This window comes from Zootermopsis nevadensis, unplaced genomic scaffold (assembly GCF_977971745.1).
Source record: "Zootermopsis nevadensis isolate Lab colony 2312 unplaced genomic scaffold, Znev_1.0 Znev_ptg000022l, whole genome shotgun sequence".
Lineage (NCBI taxonomy): Eukaryota > Metazoa > Arthropoda > Insecta > Blattodea > Termopsidae > Zootermopsis > Zootermopsis nevadensis.
The window spans coordinates 17,136,577-17,152,838 of NW_028259154.1; the positions used below are offsets into that span (position 1 = coordinate 17,136,577).

Below are 16,262 nucleotides of genomic sequence, written 5' to 3' on the forward strand. Positions count from 1 at the left end.
AGGTGTCTAAAATCGTAATGTTTGAAAGCGTTAAAAACATAGGCTACATATCTGAAGAGTTTTATTTACTACATCCGATTCGTATTTCATGCAATTAACGCCAAGAGTCGGAGCGGTGGTAAGATACCCTAAAACGTATCCCTAAAGTAACATTTTCTGAAAAACAATTTCATGTTCGCCAAACAAGATGGATCGAATACATACGCCCCTAACCTCTGGGCCCTGGGTGTCGGTATCGACCCAACCGGTAGGGCTATTGCAAACGGCGCCTGCGCGTAAAATTAGCTCCGGTGTTTGTCAGTACGTCCTCTTTCACACGACTATAGGGTGGGCACAACCATCCTAATAGCGAAGTGCATTCCCTGTGCTGTCCGTTAGTACGTAATGCGGTGGGAAAACTGGCATACGTAAGGTTTCAAGGATGGAAGTTGTCAGGGAACCAGAGAAATTTGAAAATACGACAGCAACCACCATCATCTGCAACAATTACTTACATTATCACGCAGCGAACCAGTACACAGTGAATGCTGACAGAAAGAGTGCTTGCAGATCCTTACAGAAGACAGATGACTTGGATTTGATTGAACGCGCGGTATCCACCGCAGATGACACGATCACCGCTATAGGAGAACCTTACCGGCAGGTCAGAAAAATATATAAATATAAGCAAAGTTAAATTACTTAGCAACCACCAGATATTATTCACATTCTATAATCTATTGTTAGCAGTGACGAATGTTAGGAAAATCAGATAAAACCCGAGGAAATTCTACCGGTTCGTTTTGTTCATCACATATTCCAGTATTCCTCACAAACCTTAGAGTCCCTGCACTGGTAGCAATGTCATTTCGTTTTATTGCATATGCGCAGCATAATATTTGCGTCTGTAAGTACCCGATTCGAATGCCAGCTACAGGAGCAGCTATCATGTCTGAAGAATTTCCTGGTTTTCCTTGGCCTCTCCACTCAACTGCATATCGCTATCGACTCATACATGTTGATTTAAAGTACATTCCTCGACAGATATATAGACATATTAATAATAATATAAAACTTAGAAAGACATTGTTAGGTTGAGATTAAACTGAAATGGCGCATAACAGGACGAGTAGTGGATAAGAAAGAATAATCCGGGTCCACAACAGCACAAGGTATTTACTGGGCAACCCTGGTCCCACAAGCTGCAGGTGGCATCGACTGAACATCGTTTAAAATACCAAGAAAAAATAGCGCTTCGCCTGCCATTACAAATTTAGTAGGCTCTTACGTAAAGGTCTACTCTAAAGGAATTAATTCAAGCAGTAACTTGTATTCGTACCTGGGACATGTCATCGGCAGTCTTAAGCAAGGTCATTAAGCAGCATGTGAACCTTTTAACATTTGAAGAAATAAGCACTGGATGGGAATAGTAGGCTACTACTGTTTCCTTTTTTCTTACCTTGCTCTTTTATGAGGGAAGGCTGGAAAATAATATTGGTCAAAGTTGATTTCAAGCTTTAGGCTAATTTTACTTTGCATTAAAGTATAATTTTTCTGCTAAACCACATACAAAATGCATTTCAACACGGCAGCACATTCTTCTCAGTCATAGGCCTGTTGTCTCCAGCAGGAAATTTCTGTCTTTTATAACTCCCAGTTTTATATATATAGCCAGGAGAAAAACCAATTCAGTGCATATTCTGTTAACTGGTGTTTCAGTGCATCTATGACACCGCCATGCTGTATGTGTACCTGTTCCCTCTCTCAAACTTCTAACCAGTCGACTGATTTATAAGAAACTTCTTATGAACGTAAAACCGGTGGAGACCACCCAGAGCTTGTATTTTTTTTATTATATACAATCAGATAAAATAGTAGACATGCAAAATTGTGAGGTGGAAGCAAAACTAAAAACAGGAACCTGAAATAATGCATGGATATAGATTTTGAAAATACAAAGTTTCTGTGTTTGTGATATTTTGTGTTGAATGTAAAGTAACATGGCTAATGTGCAAAAGTTTTCTTTAGCTTCCAATTTGATTCTGATAACGAATAAGCTCTTGTAGCTATTCACATAAAATTTGGTATGGAGAAAGACCAGTCTGACTGATAATATGCAAAACTAATATGGAATTTGTACCAGAAGGAGCACTGGAGATGTTCAAAAGATGAGGCAATGTGTGCGGGCAACATGTTTCCACGAGATATCCACAAAGAAAGCCTGTGTCCTATAGAAAGAGGAAAAGGAAAATATCACCTAGTAAGCAGGATGTGGAATAAGTCACAGTACAATATATATCACACTCATAACTTTCCAGGGGTTTTTCATGCCACACCTGATAGGCAGAGCTAATGCATTCACAAGAACATGTATCAATGGAAATGCAACAATAATGGTTTTCATTGTGTGTTGCTGGACCTAGAGAAAGGTCCCCATCCAATTCACAGTCTATTTTAAACAAGTTTCATATACTATATGTTTGATTTATTGCTGTTTTAGGCAGGTAGTCCTGATTTGGCACAGAAATTGCCAAATGGTGCTGCTGCAATTTTTCAGAGCCCCTCACCTTCTGGAGAAAAAGGAACAGGTACAGATTCTGATGGAAGCGACAGACGACGAGGAGAAAGAGGTATGTTCTTTTCATTTACAGAATATTTTCTTATTACAGCTTACTTACATCTGAATTGACAGAAACCAATGTTTAGATTATAATCTCAGAATAAAACTTAAAAAAGGAAAAATTTATATCTGAGGTATATATATGAAGAGCTTGAGGGAAAACAAATCTTGTAACATTAGGTTGGCCATTCCTGTTTAATTTGTAACTACTTGTAACCAGATAATATAAAATTATTTCAATAATGGACTAAAGAATTAGTAGAGCTCTGATATCTCAGACAGTAAAGTCTACAAGGACTTCACATTTTTCTCTTCTACCACCAAACCCAGAATGATTCTAAAGCCCATTCAGAGGGTTTTATATTCAGATCCAAATCCCCTCTATATAATTTCATGTAGTGATTAAGTAAAGGATTGTCATTACCTTTAACTTTGAGTCGCTGGGATTCCACTCCTTCCAGCTGTGCTGGAGCTTGATTGCAAGCAGTGGTTGGCAGTTTGTGGCCTTCTAATTGTTGCTGCTGCTTTGGGAGTGGGAGTGGGGGTACCACTAGCACTTGAACTTCGCTCTTCACGCCTCCTTGAAGCTCGTTTACAGGTGGTAAAACACATCTTACAGGAAGTGCCTCTTGTAGATGGGTAAGACTAAAATCATGTCATACAATCTAGTACAGGAAAATAATTCTTAGATCCTAATTATCTAGTGCTATATTCATAACAAATTTTATTCATGAAAAACTCTTCTGAAAGAATGGATTCTGTGGTGGGTCAGCCAGTGAGGTAACTGGCTACAGGCTGGGCATTTGGGATTAGATTCCTTGCAGGGGCAGGTATTCTTCTCTTTGCCACTATACCAACAATGTCTGGAGTCCATTCAGCCTACTATTCAATGTGTCCTAGGATAAAGCAGCCAGATCATTTACCTCCATGTCCCACGTGGCATACTGTGTAAGACTATTTAACCATAATTATGAATGCTAACAATAAAATTACTGTGACTGCTAGCAATCCCATAAACACAGAAAATGCAATTTTGATAAATGAATAGTGATGAGAAAATGTTATAACACAGCAAACGACATTCTGACTCTGAGAGTTCTTATGGTGTTCTGTATAACACGCACAACATATAATTTTCTTTCTCATCCTTTATTTGTAGCCACTGACAATGCTCTCTAATTATTTTCCAACTATATGATTAAGCATTAGGTAGCTGACAATAAACATTAAAATAAAATGAGAATAACTGATGTAATTTGTCAACTTTAATTTTGGAGAAGGTATGTTCATACAAATTCTTCCTGTTTTTTAACGTAGACACAACGATTTACCATGGAACATACGCAAATTCTTGCATAACCAGCTACATGATTTCCACTTCTCAGAAGATCTACGTCAGCAAGAACCATGGTCACAAAGTGTCTGGTCTCATACAGATTTGCATCGATTAAAACAAGGCATGGTTGGTGCACAGGTAAAATCACATACTAGGACTACACTAGTAATTTAAAATGCCATCTCCAACTTCCTGTTCAAGTTCAATTAAGTGCTGTTGACTTTATTCTAACAGTTCTGGTCAGCTTACGTACCATGTGGATCACAGTATCTTGATTCAGTGCAGCTGACTTTGGAACAGATTGATGTCATTCGCCGTCTTGTGGATAAATATCCTAATCAAATGCAACTTGTTACCACTGCTAAAGGTGAGGCTGGAATTTACAAATTAACTACCAATGAAGATTCAGACCAAGTGCCTCTCAAATACATTCAGTCATGTTTACTTCACATGAATGTATGCATAGTAAATTATGTTCACCTGTTTCTGTTCAAAACATATAGTATTTTGTTAACTGTGCATTCTGTCAATAGAAAGAAAAATAAATAAATGTGAAATGCATGTTCCATTACAAACTATTCACGTGTTAATCCTTAAATACCCACCTGCCAACCACTGCAAAAGTTAGACTTTAAGCAGTTCTACACTTCTGTAAGACACAAATACTGTTTTCAGGTATTGAAGAGGCATATCATTCTGGCAGAGTAGCAAGCCTAATTGGTGTGGAAGGAGGTCATTCACTGGGGTCAAGTCTTGCAGTGCTTCGGATGTTCTACCAACTGGGTGCACGTTACATGACCTTAACACACACTTGTAACACACCTTGGTGAGCAGAAGTTTCAGATAATGTATAATTTATAATGGGAACTAAAGTGTGTAGAAATATCTAATATAAAGTGGTAAAAGGAAAAACTGTCTGAAGAAAACAAGAAAAATGTTGGGTGTAATATTAAAAATTTCAACATTAAAAGGTCGGTCCTTGCAGACCAAAGGTGCATGTACAGGGCGGAAGATAGCATCAAAGAAAATACGACTGTATTCTCAGTACTCAAGACACATAACAAAGCAATATGAGCTTAAAATAATTTGCTATGTTGCCTGTTGTTAGGGCAGACTCTTCGTTGGCTGATGATCCCAGTGACACACTACCAATGGATTTTATAGAACATGGAGGACTATCTGGCTTTGGAAATGTAAGTATTTAATAAAGTCTGTTGCTGTACCTGAGTTAAAAAAATTATAAACACCTATACTGCCACTCACGTGAATATGAAAATTATAAAAGTTATTGGGGACTTTTCAAGTCTTTTCTTATAATGACTGTTTGCAGTTTCTTTTTAAGAAGGTTGGAGAAATTACAATATGATTAACTAACTTGTAAGACAGAATGAAAATAATAATGGATCATGAATTTCTAGCCTAACTGCGCCCTACTTTTCAGTTGGTAATACGTGAGATGAATCGCCTTGGTATGATGGTAGATCTGTCACATGTATCTGTTCAAACCATGGTGGATGCATTGGATGTAACAAAGGCACCAGTTATATTTTCACATTCATCAGCACTGGCTTTGTGTAATTCATCACGTAATGTACCCGACCATATTTTAAGGAAGCTGGTGAGTGAATATACTTCATGGCACACATGAAAACAAACAATGTTTTTGTTTTAACTTTAAATCATCACAAAAATTCTCATACAATGAATAAGACATAAAAATTTCTTAATCAAACCTATCTTGAGATCTGAGGTTCTCATAGTGAAAATGTTGACATTGGTCTTCTCAGTTGTTATGCCATGTGGACTAGTAGGTAGATACCAATGTTTTGGAGGAACATACTGTCTCCATCTTCAGTCTTCAGCCCTGAAGATGAGGGCAGTATGTTCGAAAATGTTTGTATCTACCAACAAGTATACACAAAAGACTAACATTTATCATTACAAAAAAAACTTTCACACTACGATTTGTTTTCTGTAATCATCCTATGAATTTATAAACTGTGTAGGTTACACAGCAGTGAATGGGAGGATTATGAATTAGCTATGATGTAGAAGGAAGTGGTCTTGGGCTGTTTTAAGGCAGTATATTATTTGTCTAGTGGGACTGAGAAATACCATGAAAAGTCTCTCACAATGAAACCAGGAGTGATAACCCCTCAATCATGATATTCAGTACAGTCCATTTTGGGTGAAATGCAGCATGCTTAATACTTCCAAACCAAATATGTAGCAGATAATAGTAAGAACTTTTATTTCTATATGAGTTTTATAACTTCATCATGACCTATTTCAAGGCACAAACCATGTATTTCCTTAGAAAAACTGAGAAAAGAACTCCAGATGCTTAGACAAGATTTAAAGTTCTCATGGAAAGTATGAAGATGGCTTGTCTTCTGGGATATTGCACCCTGGTGATTAAGGCAGTTAAGCAAGCTCCCCTGAAAAGTCAGCCACATTCCAGACTATCCAATGCCACATCTCAGAAGACAACCATCTCATATACTTAAATTTTCTGAATGACATTCAAACTACATAGCATGCAGTAATAACTCTGATGCTGCGGACTAAACTTATTCAGCCGAGAGTCTTTGTGAAATGATTTTATTCTTACAGGCAGTTAATGGAGGAATTGTTATGGTTAGCTTCTTCAACAACTTCCTCAGCTGTACAGACACTGCAACACTTCATGATGTTATTGGTATGTCTGAGCCTCATCTATCAATTGCTGATTCTGAGAACTGAGGAAAATGTGTACTTACATCCCTCCTCTCCATCATTAATTATTTTTATTGGTCCACTTTGTTACTCTGGTGGCTAAGCTGCAACAGAATGGCTGAATTGGTAATGTTATGTTAAATGCCTATGAGATATAATTTTTAAAATGCAAACTATTGAAAAGCCTTACTGTGATAGCATCTCAGTATTAGCAAACAAAAATAAAAATACTAAAATCACATATAATGTGGTGTTAACAGTGCAATGTGCATAAAATTAACACCAAAAAAATAAGTTTAAAGATGTTAAGAAGCATAACAAATATATTACTTTAAATTTTACTCTATACCAACCAATAAGAATTCTAGAATCAATTTTAGAATTTCTAAATGTTGAAACTGACAAACAGACTTGCTGTATATTGTGGGTAATTATTTAAAAACAATTTTACATTACTTATATCAAATTCAGGACACTTCATTCATAAGTTCCTTAATGCACAACAAGTATGTTCTCCAACTATTAAACTGAGAAAGGAAGCATCTGAAAAAACTATATTCAATTTTTGTGTCACAGAATGGATGTAAAGAAAAATGAAAACATAAAGTAGAGTAACTGAAAGAATTACAGTAAAATTTCTGTGCAATAAATATAAGTTATGAGGAAATACTACTCTGTAGGGCCCATAATACAAAATACAGGCCTCAGTTTTTACACAGAAAGTTTTTGGTACAGTACACATTTTAGAAAGTATAGGGTAAAATAATTTATGATTCTATTCACTGTAAACTTATAGTGTGGTTAACTTTGCAACAATAGATGTGTATATGACAAAACATGCACCTGAAATAAATTAATATTTACTCCAATGAGGCTGTTTTAAGAATTCATTTGGATAATGCGTGTACTTCAATTTTGTTTATTAATATGAAGACAAACAGTAAAGAAAATAAATGCATCTACAATTACATAGTTAAAATAAAATGTTTCAGAAGTTTCAAAGTTAAATGTTTTAGCATATTTAAGCAGTACAGAATACTTATATGATTTCAAATTTATGGATTTAAGAATATGTTATACTTATTGCAGCACACATTAACCACATTCGAGCAATAGCTGGTGTAAACCATGTGGGCCTGGGTGCTGGATACGACGGCATCAATCTGTAAGTAACTTTGCATGTTATACTATTTTCCAAAGCTTTCCTATATTGGTACAGAAATTATCAGAATTTCTGACCTGCCATTTTAGGAGAGGGACAGTGCAACTTAAATCAATTATTTATTTAACATGTATGTAGTTACAGATCAGTCATATTGTCAGCAGTTTAAATAGCATGAGTTCTGAAAAATATAATTTGTATCCTTCTTGCAATTAAGCTAGTCAATTAGTAAAGTCAGTTTTTCAATGAAAATGTATAGTCAAGAACCTGTCTTCTTGGAAACATCTGTTGCGGAAGTTGGCCAAAGCATAAGAATATATCTTATCTGGACTCAACGTCTTGGAATGGAGGTCTATAGTATAGTAACAAAGTCTATTACATATGTGATTCTTAAATGTATTAATGGCTGTAACTTTTTATGAAAATAAGCAACTAAAAATATGACTATTTCAAAAGCAACCAAATTATATTCAAGTTTATTTTTCACTTTGCATATAGTAAAATGGCAATTGTGAATAAGTACCTGTGCCTACTGAAAATTATGTAGTACATCTCAAAATTTTGAAATTAAAGATGACTAGATGTTTGCAAAAAAGAATTCCAGATGTAATACTAGTTATAGTTTTCCTTACATGCAAAACAAAACACACTTTAATATCAGTATATCATAAGACCACGAACTACTTCTGCTGTGTTATGGTAGTACACCAACAGGATTGGAAGATGTTTCTCGCTACCCTATGCTCTTGGCTGAGCTTGCAAGAGACAGGCAGTGGAGTTCTTCAGACATCAAAAAACTGGCAGGATCTAACCTAGTGAGAGTCTTCAGGGAAGTTGAAAAGGTGTGTGACTGCCAAAAAGGATAAGTATAAACTAAATTCTTTACTATATGGGAGTCACTCCTTTGCATTTTGCTTCATAACTAATTCAATTGTATTCAAAGCAGAACAAGCATATTCTGAGAATAATATCATACAGTAACATGGAACTTGGTAATACAGAGATCAAAGATGTAAACAAAACTATTCTGCAACCTGATGATTAATGTGAGTTGCACATAGACTTTTTTGTGTCTGTAATGTAATATGTAACTTGACGTAACTCATCACAGATGAATCTCTCTGTCCACTGCAGTAATAAAGATGGTCTTTCTTTATATTTGGAAAGAGTTTAGCCACGCCACCAAAGAAGGGCATTCTTTGTAATTTGATGGTGTGAATATGAAGATGCCTGAACAAATTTTGCCATGCCATCAAATTATAACTACTGAATCTGTTCTCCAAGCTGATAAGTAGAAGCCCTGAACTTCAAAAGAGCCTGAACACTGTGGATAAGTGTCAATAATTAATGTCAACATTGGTAACTCCCTCAGTAACAAGACCCTTTATGACAAAGCTCCATATCTGCTGCAAATCAACCTGCCCCACTAAAACCAAGCAACAATAAAAAAAAAGAATTATGTAATTCATACTTCTGTCCCTAGTATGGAATGTCTAATCCTATCATTTCATTACAAGTGCAACACAACAAAAAAAGAGTTCAATCCTAATATTTATTGATCCTAGTGAAACCATGAAATATTTGTAAAACAACTTAAAACTTACAGGATACATACAACACTTTTTCCATTCAGGTACGAGATGATTGGTCACAAGTAGGTCCAACAGAGGACTGGATCTCCATGGAGGATTTGGATGGCAAAACATACTGCAGGTATCCTGGTACATGACGTGGATTTGCTGGACTTCATGGCATAAAAGAAATCACATTAACATTGAACATATAACTGGAAGACACAAAGCATGTGAATCATAGCAAACCAGTGTTCAGTAAATTATTATAATCATCTTTCTTACATCTACTGTTATTGTAATAAGTGTACAAATGTATATATTGACATCATGATGTGAGCACTGAAATTTCTGACATGTTAACATTTTCTTCAATGGACTCATTTATGCCAGTGTTCCCAATATGGTTATTTATTTAATTACAGCTACATAACAAACAATATGATATAAATCACAGAATTTACAGTCATTTAGATGTTTTGTTGACAATAACTGTAAATAAAATGGCAATAAAAGTAAGAATGTAGACAAGTGAAACTGTCAATATGGAGTCTCCAAGATAATCCATAATACAGTGCTGAAGCAAACTGTGTATGGAAAAGTAAGAGCTGTGGTCACAACATGAGATGTTTCAGGGCCATAATCAAAAGACACATCTCTCAGCACATCAAATTATTAAGAGGGTTATACAATTATACAGGTAGCCCTCGATTTGCGCCGATTTTGAAACCAGCAAGTCAAACAGTGAAAAAAATATATTTTACTATTATTTATAACGTTTTACAATGTATCTCATACTGATTCTTATGCTAAATCATAATTCTTACGTCTCTGATTTTGAATACAAATTATAAATAGTCATCTCTGCAATTACGTATGTTTCATTAACGCGAATTTGCTCCAATGAGATCGATGAATCAGTAAAAGTTGTTTGTGAAATGCAAACTTTTGCATATTCAAGTTTGTTCTTATGCAATTTCATTCCTGGCACTTTAAACTTTCAAATGACTAATTTAATCTCTGCGGAGGTACCGGGGTTATTTTTACTACGCAGTTTTCTATAGGTCAGCATCTTAACATGAATGCAACTATCGCATAACAACAGAGATGACTGTAAGCATCAATCACATGAAAGAATCGCAGTCAATCGCGGGGACTAATGAATTACCGATTGTAAGTGTATAAACTATATTTTTTAAATTCCCTTTATTTTATTTACCTTATTTCAGAGCTATAAATGTAATGCCATTATATTACTCGTCGATGTTTGAGTGCTGGGAACGCATGTCATTGACTTCCTTTCGATTTACGCAAATTTCGTTTACGCCGGTTCTTCCAGGAACGCATCCCCGGCATATATTGAAGGCTACCTGTACATTATTGTATGAACTGTTTCCAATTTTCAAGTAAATAAAGCAAGGTCATACTGTAACAATGACTGCACAAGTTTACTCTTGCCATTTAACTGATATTCCACTAAAAAGATTCATCACTACATTTAATTATCATAAAGTTCAGACAATGCAAGTTGTTGCTTCTATTAACACTGATAAGTAATGTTTTAGCCTTATATAGGTATTGTGGACAGGAGCATGTCTATAAGCTTAAGCCTAACTCATTCACTCCATAGAAAGAGAGATTTGCTGATAGATGCTCAACAGATACAAAGGTTCAGTGTTTATGAGAGTATGCAATGGTACCAATCTCAGGAGCCACATGAATACAAAACACACACTATTCCTTGAAGACTCATTTTAATACTGTCTTACTAGTAATCAGATTCCTTCAAAGTTTCTAAATTTTGTATGCAGTTCCCATCTCTCACTTTCACGATTCCTGTAAGTTAAACACAAACACTGCATGCAGCAATCAATAGTGGTAGGCCCTATTCCAGAGTTTCATACTGATAAATCATTGCTCAATGTACTTGCTACAAAAGACAAAATAAAATAATTTTAGCAACAAAACGTGGCATTAATATGTACTTTTTGCCTGAATTCATAGAGGAGGTCATGTTCACATGTCTCCCCTACAAGACAACCGAACACATTTCAATTACATTTGTTATCAATGGAATGCACAGAAAAAGTTGTCCGGTGAGATTAACATTAATTTGTATTGATCCAACATAATGTACACTTCCACAGAGACCCTCCATGTGTGAATTCAATCCAATTTGTGTGTGTGGCCAAGTTGCCATTTTACTGCCATGTCAAAAGTTACACTCTCTTGGACACCACTGGAGTTGATCACCTCCATGCTACAAAAGACATTTTGAAGTTCTCCTTACAATTGTGTTTTACTTCTGTATGCCATTTAATTTTTGCTAAATAAATATTTTAAACTGGTCATATTATTTGGGTTCATCCTGTATTATAAAATATATTCACACTTACAAAATGTTGCAGACTGTAACAGACCATCAAAACTGTCACACCTGATACCTTAAAATGTTTACAGGAGAGAACTGTAATTTAAATCCAGCAACACTAAGAAGACCCTAGATAAAGATGCCTTAATAACATCATGCCAGGATACTGCTTATTTACCATACACAGTCACAGCATCTATAGTGTTTCCATCGCTGATTTTCCCAATGTGTTAACCCACTGCTTGACCCATTTCACCACTCTAAAACCTTAAATGCACTAAGCTCTCCTCCGGGACTTATTACATACACATCCACTAGATTACATCAACTGAACAATTCTGCTCTTGTGTAAGACACGGATAAGCAGGTTCTAGCCCATCTGTCTCAGCATCACTGTATTTTCTTCTGTCCCCAAAATTTTATAAGTCATTATGTATAAATAATGGCTCATAATTTCTCTGAGAGGAAATCTGATCCATCTTACAGTTCTTCAACTAACCACTTCTGGCCTCTAGTACATATAACATCCAATGACTGAGATGCTTCAGAAAGTTTTAAATTTTTCTTCTTAGCTTTATTATCATGTATTCTGTTAACTGATTCTGAATCTTCACTATCTTTTCTCAGTCGCTTTGGTTTGATAGCTTCTTTGTCGTTACCAGTACCATTGTAAATGGAATGTATTTGCAAAACATCTTCTTTCATACATTTCTGGTTAGAATTCTGTCCCTCCAGGATTACTAAACAGGTGATGCGACAATCAGTGTTAGTGTGGCAGATGCTTTTCACTTTCCCATTCTGCAACAGAGAATACATAATATAATTATAAAAACAAATTAAGTATATGGTTGCCAAGCATGCAGTCAATTGTTCCTTATTTCAATGCCACCTCCCACTGTCCTTAGAAGCATTATAAGATTGTGTAATTATCTTGTATTTGAATAACCCAAACACACTGACCCGAAAACCAACAGAATGTCATTATTAATTCCCCAAATAAAAATTAACAATATTTCAATTTTTTTTTACCAAAACAGAGATAAATTGGGTAAATGTGCATATTAAACAACTAAACCTTTCATAATTTATACAGCTTACCAATTTTGTTAAGAGAAACAAGGAATAAATATTGCAACAAATGACCTCATAACTAAGCTAGAGATTAATTCTCACGATTTTGCATGCTTAATTCCTTAAATAATATGCATGTCAAGATTATACATGAAAACAACACTTTCATATGCCCATACGCTAAAGTTTCTCTATGCTATGATAATTGTTACACTATTAATCTTATAATGTCAGCTTTGTACTTTTGAACTCTGTTATCTTTACTCAATTCACAATGAAAAGCAGCCAATTACCTTGTAATTCCACAATCTGATATGTCCACCACTTGATGCTGAGACTATAAAATTGTCCTCTTTCGTGCTGATAAAAGTTATACACTTGATTCTGTGTTCATGAGCCTCAACTGCAATTAACTGCTTTTTGTCAGAGATACTGTGAAATGACAACCCTCCACCTTCATCCCCAACAGCGAGTATGGTATCCTGTAACCATTACACATGAAGCTAAATAGAACATCATAACAAGACAAAACTGGAATCAACAACGATAAAAGCAACAACACTTTCATTGTGTCAAAAACTGTCTGAACTCTACAACTACAATGAATATATAAACAAGGGCAGTGTGTTAGGCATATATTGTAATTAGAGTCAAAACATTGTGATTTTATAAGCTCTCAGCATATGTAGACATGCTTTATTTACTGTTGTCTTGGATGCCTTAGCACAGTTTTTTAGTGTGTCTCGTAAGTAAACTAACCAGACTACTGCTGATCTAGTTACATTTTAAAGGAAATAAATAAATAAATAAATTATATGTCAACACTTACATGCAGATGTAACAGAAAAAACCTGTTTAAATTAGTATGAATGGAAGGTGTAAAACAAAACAAATAACTTAGCGACAAAACTATCTACATGGCCATTGACTAAAGCGTGTTAAAACTGAATGGAGAGATGAAATGGGTGCATATGACAGCTTACTCTAAAATGAAAGTAAGACAGACACCACCTGCCACTGCATTTTTTGTGGTATAATAATGTGTCATGTGTTCCTCCACCTCTATCAGCACCCAGACTTGTAAAACTTCCAGTCTACATGAAAAATATTTGGCTTTACCTGACAGAAACATATGCAAGTGACTTTTTGTTGTAACTGGATAGTGTGAACAATGCCAGCTGTAGATACATCATATATGTTGACTTCAATACCAACAGGTACAACATACAAGTTGCCATCTGGAGACCACAGTAAACAAGATACAGCTCTTCCCTTCCCAGTGCGATTCCTTAAAACAACACAAAGATTTCCTTCGATCATAATATTTTTTTCAGAATATCATTTTAAATTCTACAACTCTGCTAATATCGTTTTTAATCATGCTATGTAAAAACTGGGTAAGGCCCACATGCATGGGGAGATGAGAGAGGCATTTAAAATTTTAGTGGCAGAACCTACAGCAAAGAGACAACTTTGAAAACCTAGGTATACATGGGAGAATAATATTAAAATTGATCTTGTGCAAGTAAGATGTGGACTCTATTCACCTGCCTTTAGATGGGGACCAGTGGGCTTTTGTGAACATGGCAATAAACCCTACAATTATGACAAAACTTCTGTATATTACATTTGACGGCTCCAATTGGTGACATTTCATAACCATTACAGCAGTAACCCAACTAAGTGATTCTTTCACAGACATCGAAGTATCCAAATTGTTTAAGTATTTAATATTTCAATCTGAAAAGCAAAACCAAAATTATTCTTGCTTACTTACTTTCCCAAATTTGTAGCATAAGCCTGTCGACCCTTAACAAGATTCCAGGTTCGAAGAGTGGCATCAGTGCCCACTGACAAAGCTAATTTTCCACTTGGATGGACACTAAGGGATGTTACAGCTGAAATACAAGGTACATCCACTCGGTCAATGAAATCATTAATACCATATGCATATGATAACTGTTACATAGTGATACTTGGGCATGTAAGTATAATGTTTTAAAATAAATTAACCTGGATTATTAACATGTTATAATTTTTACTTCTGCTCTTTTATAGGTTTTCTTGTGTTATAATATACTTTTAAATGTAAAGAGCTTACCTTCGCCTTTGTGTGCTTTAGTAAACAACTTCTCTAACTGCCAACTTCCAGTTCGGAATATAGCTATACTGCCATCTTCACTGCCACTCAATAAATGAGATCCATTTGGTGAAAATGATATGCAATTTACTGTACCTGCATTAAATTTCATAGTAATTACATTTACTCCACAGATGCCAAAACAGATATTGGACTAACACTAAACTACTCAAGATTTTAAAACACAACCCCCCCCCCCCCGGAGGGGGTGTTGGTTGCTTTTTAAACACTTGACCAACCCCCCGAAGGGGCGGTTGGTCAAGTGTTTTAACCCTCCATTTGGGGGGGGGGGGGTTAGTTTATTTTCTTACTCAAGATTTTAAAATGCAACAACTCCCTTGACCAACCCCCTTGGTTGCATTTTAAAAACTTGATCAACCCCCCCCCCCCCCCCCCACCCAGAAGCTCCGAAAGGAGCGCTCTGCTCTAGTATGTGTATAATGTGAGATAATGCTTGTGGAAGATACCAGCAAACACAGATGATAGAAAGGAATGTCAAAACTTCCTACCATCTTTGCATATTCATGCACATTTGTGTATGTGTGATAGTAAAGAGCATTAAATTCGTATGTACTATGAAATAACTATTTCAGTGTATGCAATGATAACTCAAAGGCCAAAGGCTTACTTAACATTTTCAATACTGCTTGGATAAATTCCTACAACAGATTTACCCCAACAGATACAATTTGCCAAATTCTGTTCTCTCGTAATTTTTCTTCGCTTACTGATACACTGAACTCTATTTTTTTTTATTTTACCACTATGTTGGGAAATAATTCCTGATTCCTTGCGAGCTTTCATGTCGTACAAATGAATTGTTTCATCTGCACCGCCTGATGCCAGAAATTTACCACTAGCGCACACACTGCGAATACTTGCTCGATGAGAATGGTCAGCAAAACTCTGAATCAAACGACAGTCCTGAAAGGGGGGAAAAGCATTACTACTGCTACTAATGACATCCTTAACCTTTTCTCCCACACCTTCGTTCATGTCGAGCTTTCGGACTTACGGAATTTTCTTCTTTAACAACTTTATATCCCAACAAAAACTCCTCGTACGTTCCAACAATTATTTCTATGTTTGCAGTAGTCATTTTACTTTCCTAGGGTATAAATAAACAACTACAAAGTAACACACGAAAATAAGGTACACGACCTTATGTCGAATTCCCAAGATTCCAGTTCATCTATATGAAATACAGGAATGTTGATTATAACGGAAGAGTATATATTTGAAGCACTTTTCATTAACTGTGATTATACATATTTCACTATTGTGGTCGTTAAGCTTA

The 16,262-nt window shown here is 35.6% G+C and overlaps 2 protein-coding genes across 4 annotated transcripts; one reads left to right on the forward strand and one right to left on the reverse strand.

The window, feature by feature from the left end:
* Positions 1-298: 298 nt before the first annotated feature.
* On the forward strand, positions 299-11,734 carry LOC110829137 (dipeptidase 1). 2 transcript variants are annotated; one of them, XM_022062542.2, is made up of 12 exons: positions 299-643; positions 2,480-2,609; positions 3,061-3,238; positions 3,917-4,073; positions 4,170-4,302; positions 4,611-4,761; positions 5,044-5,128; positions 5,377-5,553; positions 6,549-6,633; positions 7,740-7,815; positions 8,516-8,654; positions 9,419-11,734. In XM_022062542.2, exons 1-12 carry the CDS (start codon positions 422-424, stop codon positions 9,539-9,541), a joined length of 1,656 nt encoding a protein of 551 aa, XP_021918234.2. In that variant the 5' UTR covers positions 299-421; the 3' UTR covers positions 9,542-11,734. The 2 variants fall into 2 exon arrangements, with proteins under 2 accessions (XP_021918234.2, XP_021918235.2); XM_022062543.2 differs by having other exon boundaries at positions 9,446-11,734.
* On the reverse strand, positions 9,346-16,228 carry LOC110829105 (p21-activated protein kinase-interacting protein 1-like). Of its 2 annotated transcripts, none has more exons than XM_022062488.2 (7): positions 16,127-16,228; positions 15,727-15,889; positions 14,927-15,061; positions 14,603-14,723; positions 13,945-14,113; positions 13,119-13,307; positions 9,346-12,552 (listed from the first exon to the last, which is right to left on the reverse strand). In XM_022062488.2, exons 2-7 carry the CDS (start codon positions 15,767-15,769, stop codon positions 12,235-12,237), a joined length of 975 nt encoding a protein of 324 aa, XP_021918180.1. In that variant the 5' UTR covers positions 15,770-15,889; positions 16,127-16,228; the 3' UTR covers positions 9,346-12,234. The 2 variants fall into 2 exon arrangements, with proteins under 2 accessions (XP_021918180.1, XP_021918179.1); XM_022062487.2 differs by lacking the exon at positions 16,127-16,228 and adding an exon at positions 15,981-16,108.
* Positions 16,229-16,262: the final 34 nt, after the last annotated feature.

Excerpts from the sequence above, each read along its gene's own strand:
- LOC110829137 (XM_022062542.2), top strand. The coding sequence starts at position 422 with ATGGAAGTTGTCAGGGAACCAGAGAAATTTGAAAATACGACAGCAACC. Across the intron at positions 6,634-7,739 it reads AACACTTCATGATGTTATTG|CACACATTAACCACATTCGA; the intron begins GTATGTCTGAGC and ends TACTTATTGCAG. Across the intron at positions 7,816-8,515 it reads GGATACGACGGCATCAATCT|TACACCAACAGGATTGGAAG; the intron begins GTAAGTAACTTT and ends GTGTTATGGTAG.
- LOC110829105 (XM_022062487.2), bottom strand. The coding sequence starts at position 16,064 with ATGACTACTGCAAACATAGAAATAATTGTTGGAACGTACGAGGAGTTT. Across the intron at positions 15,890-15,980 it reads TTGTTAAAGAAGAAAATTCC|GACTGTCGTTTGATTCAGAG; the intron begins GTAAGTCCGAAA and ends CCCCCCTTTCAG. Across the intron at positions 13,308-13,944 it reads CTTGCATATGTTTCTGTCAG|GATACCATACTCGCTGTTGG; the intron begins GTAAAGCCAAAT and ends TAATGGTTACAG.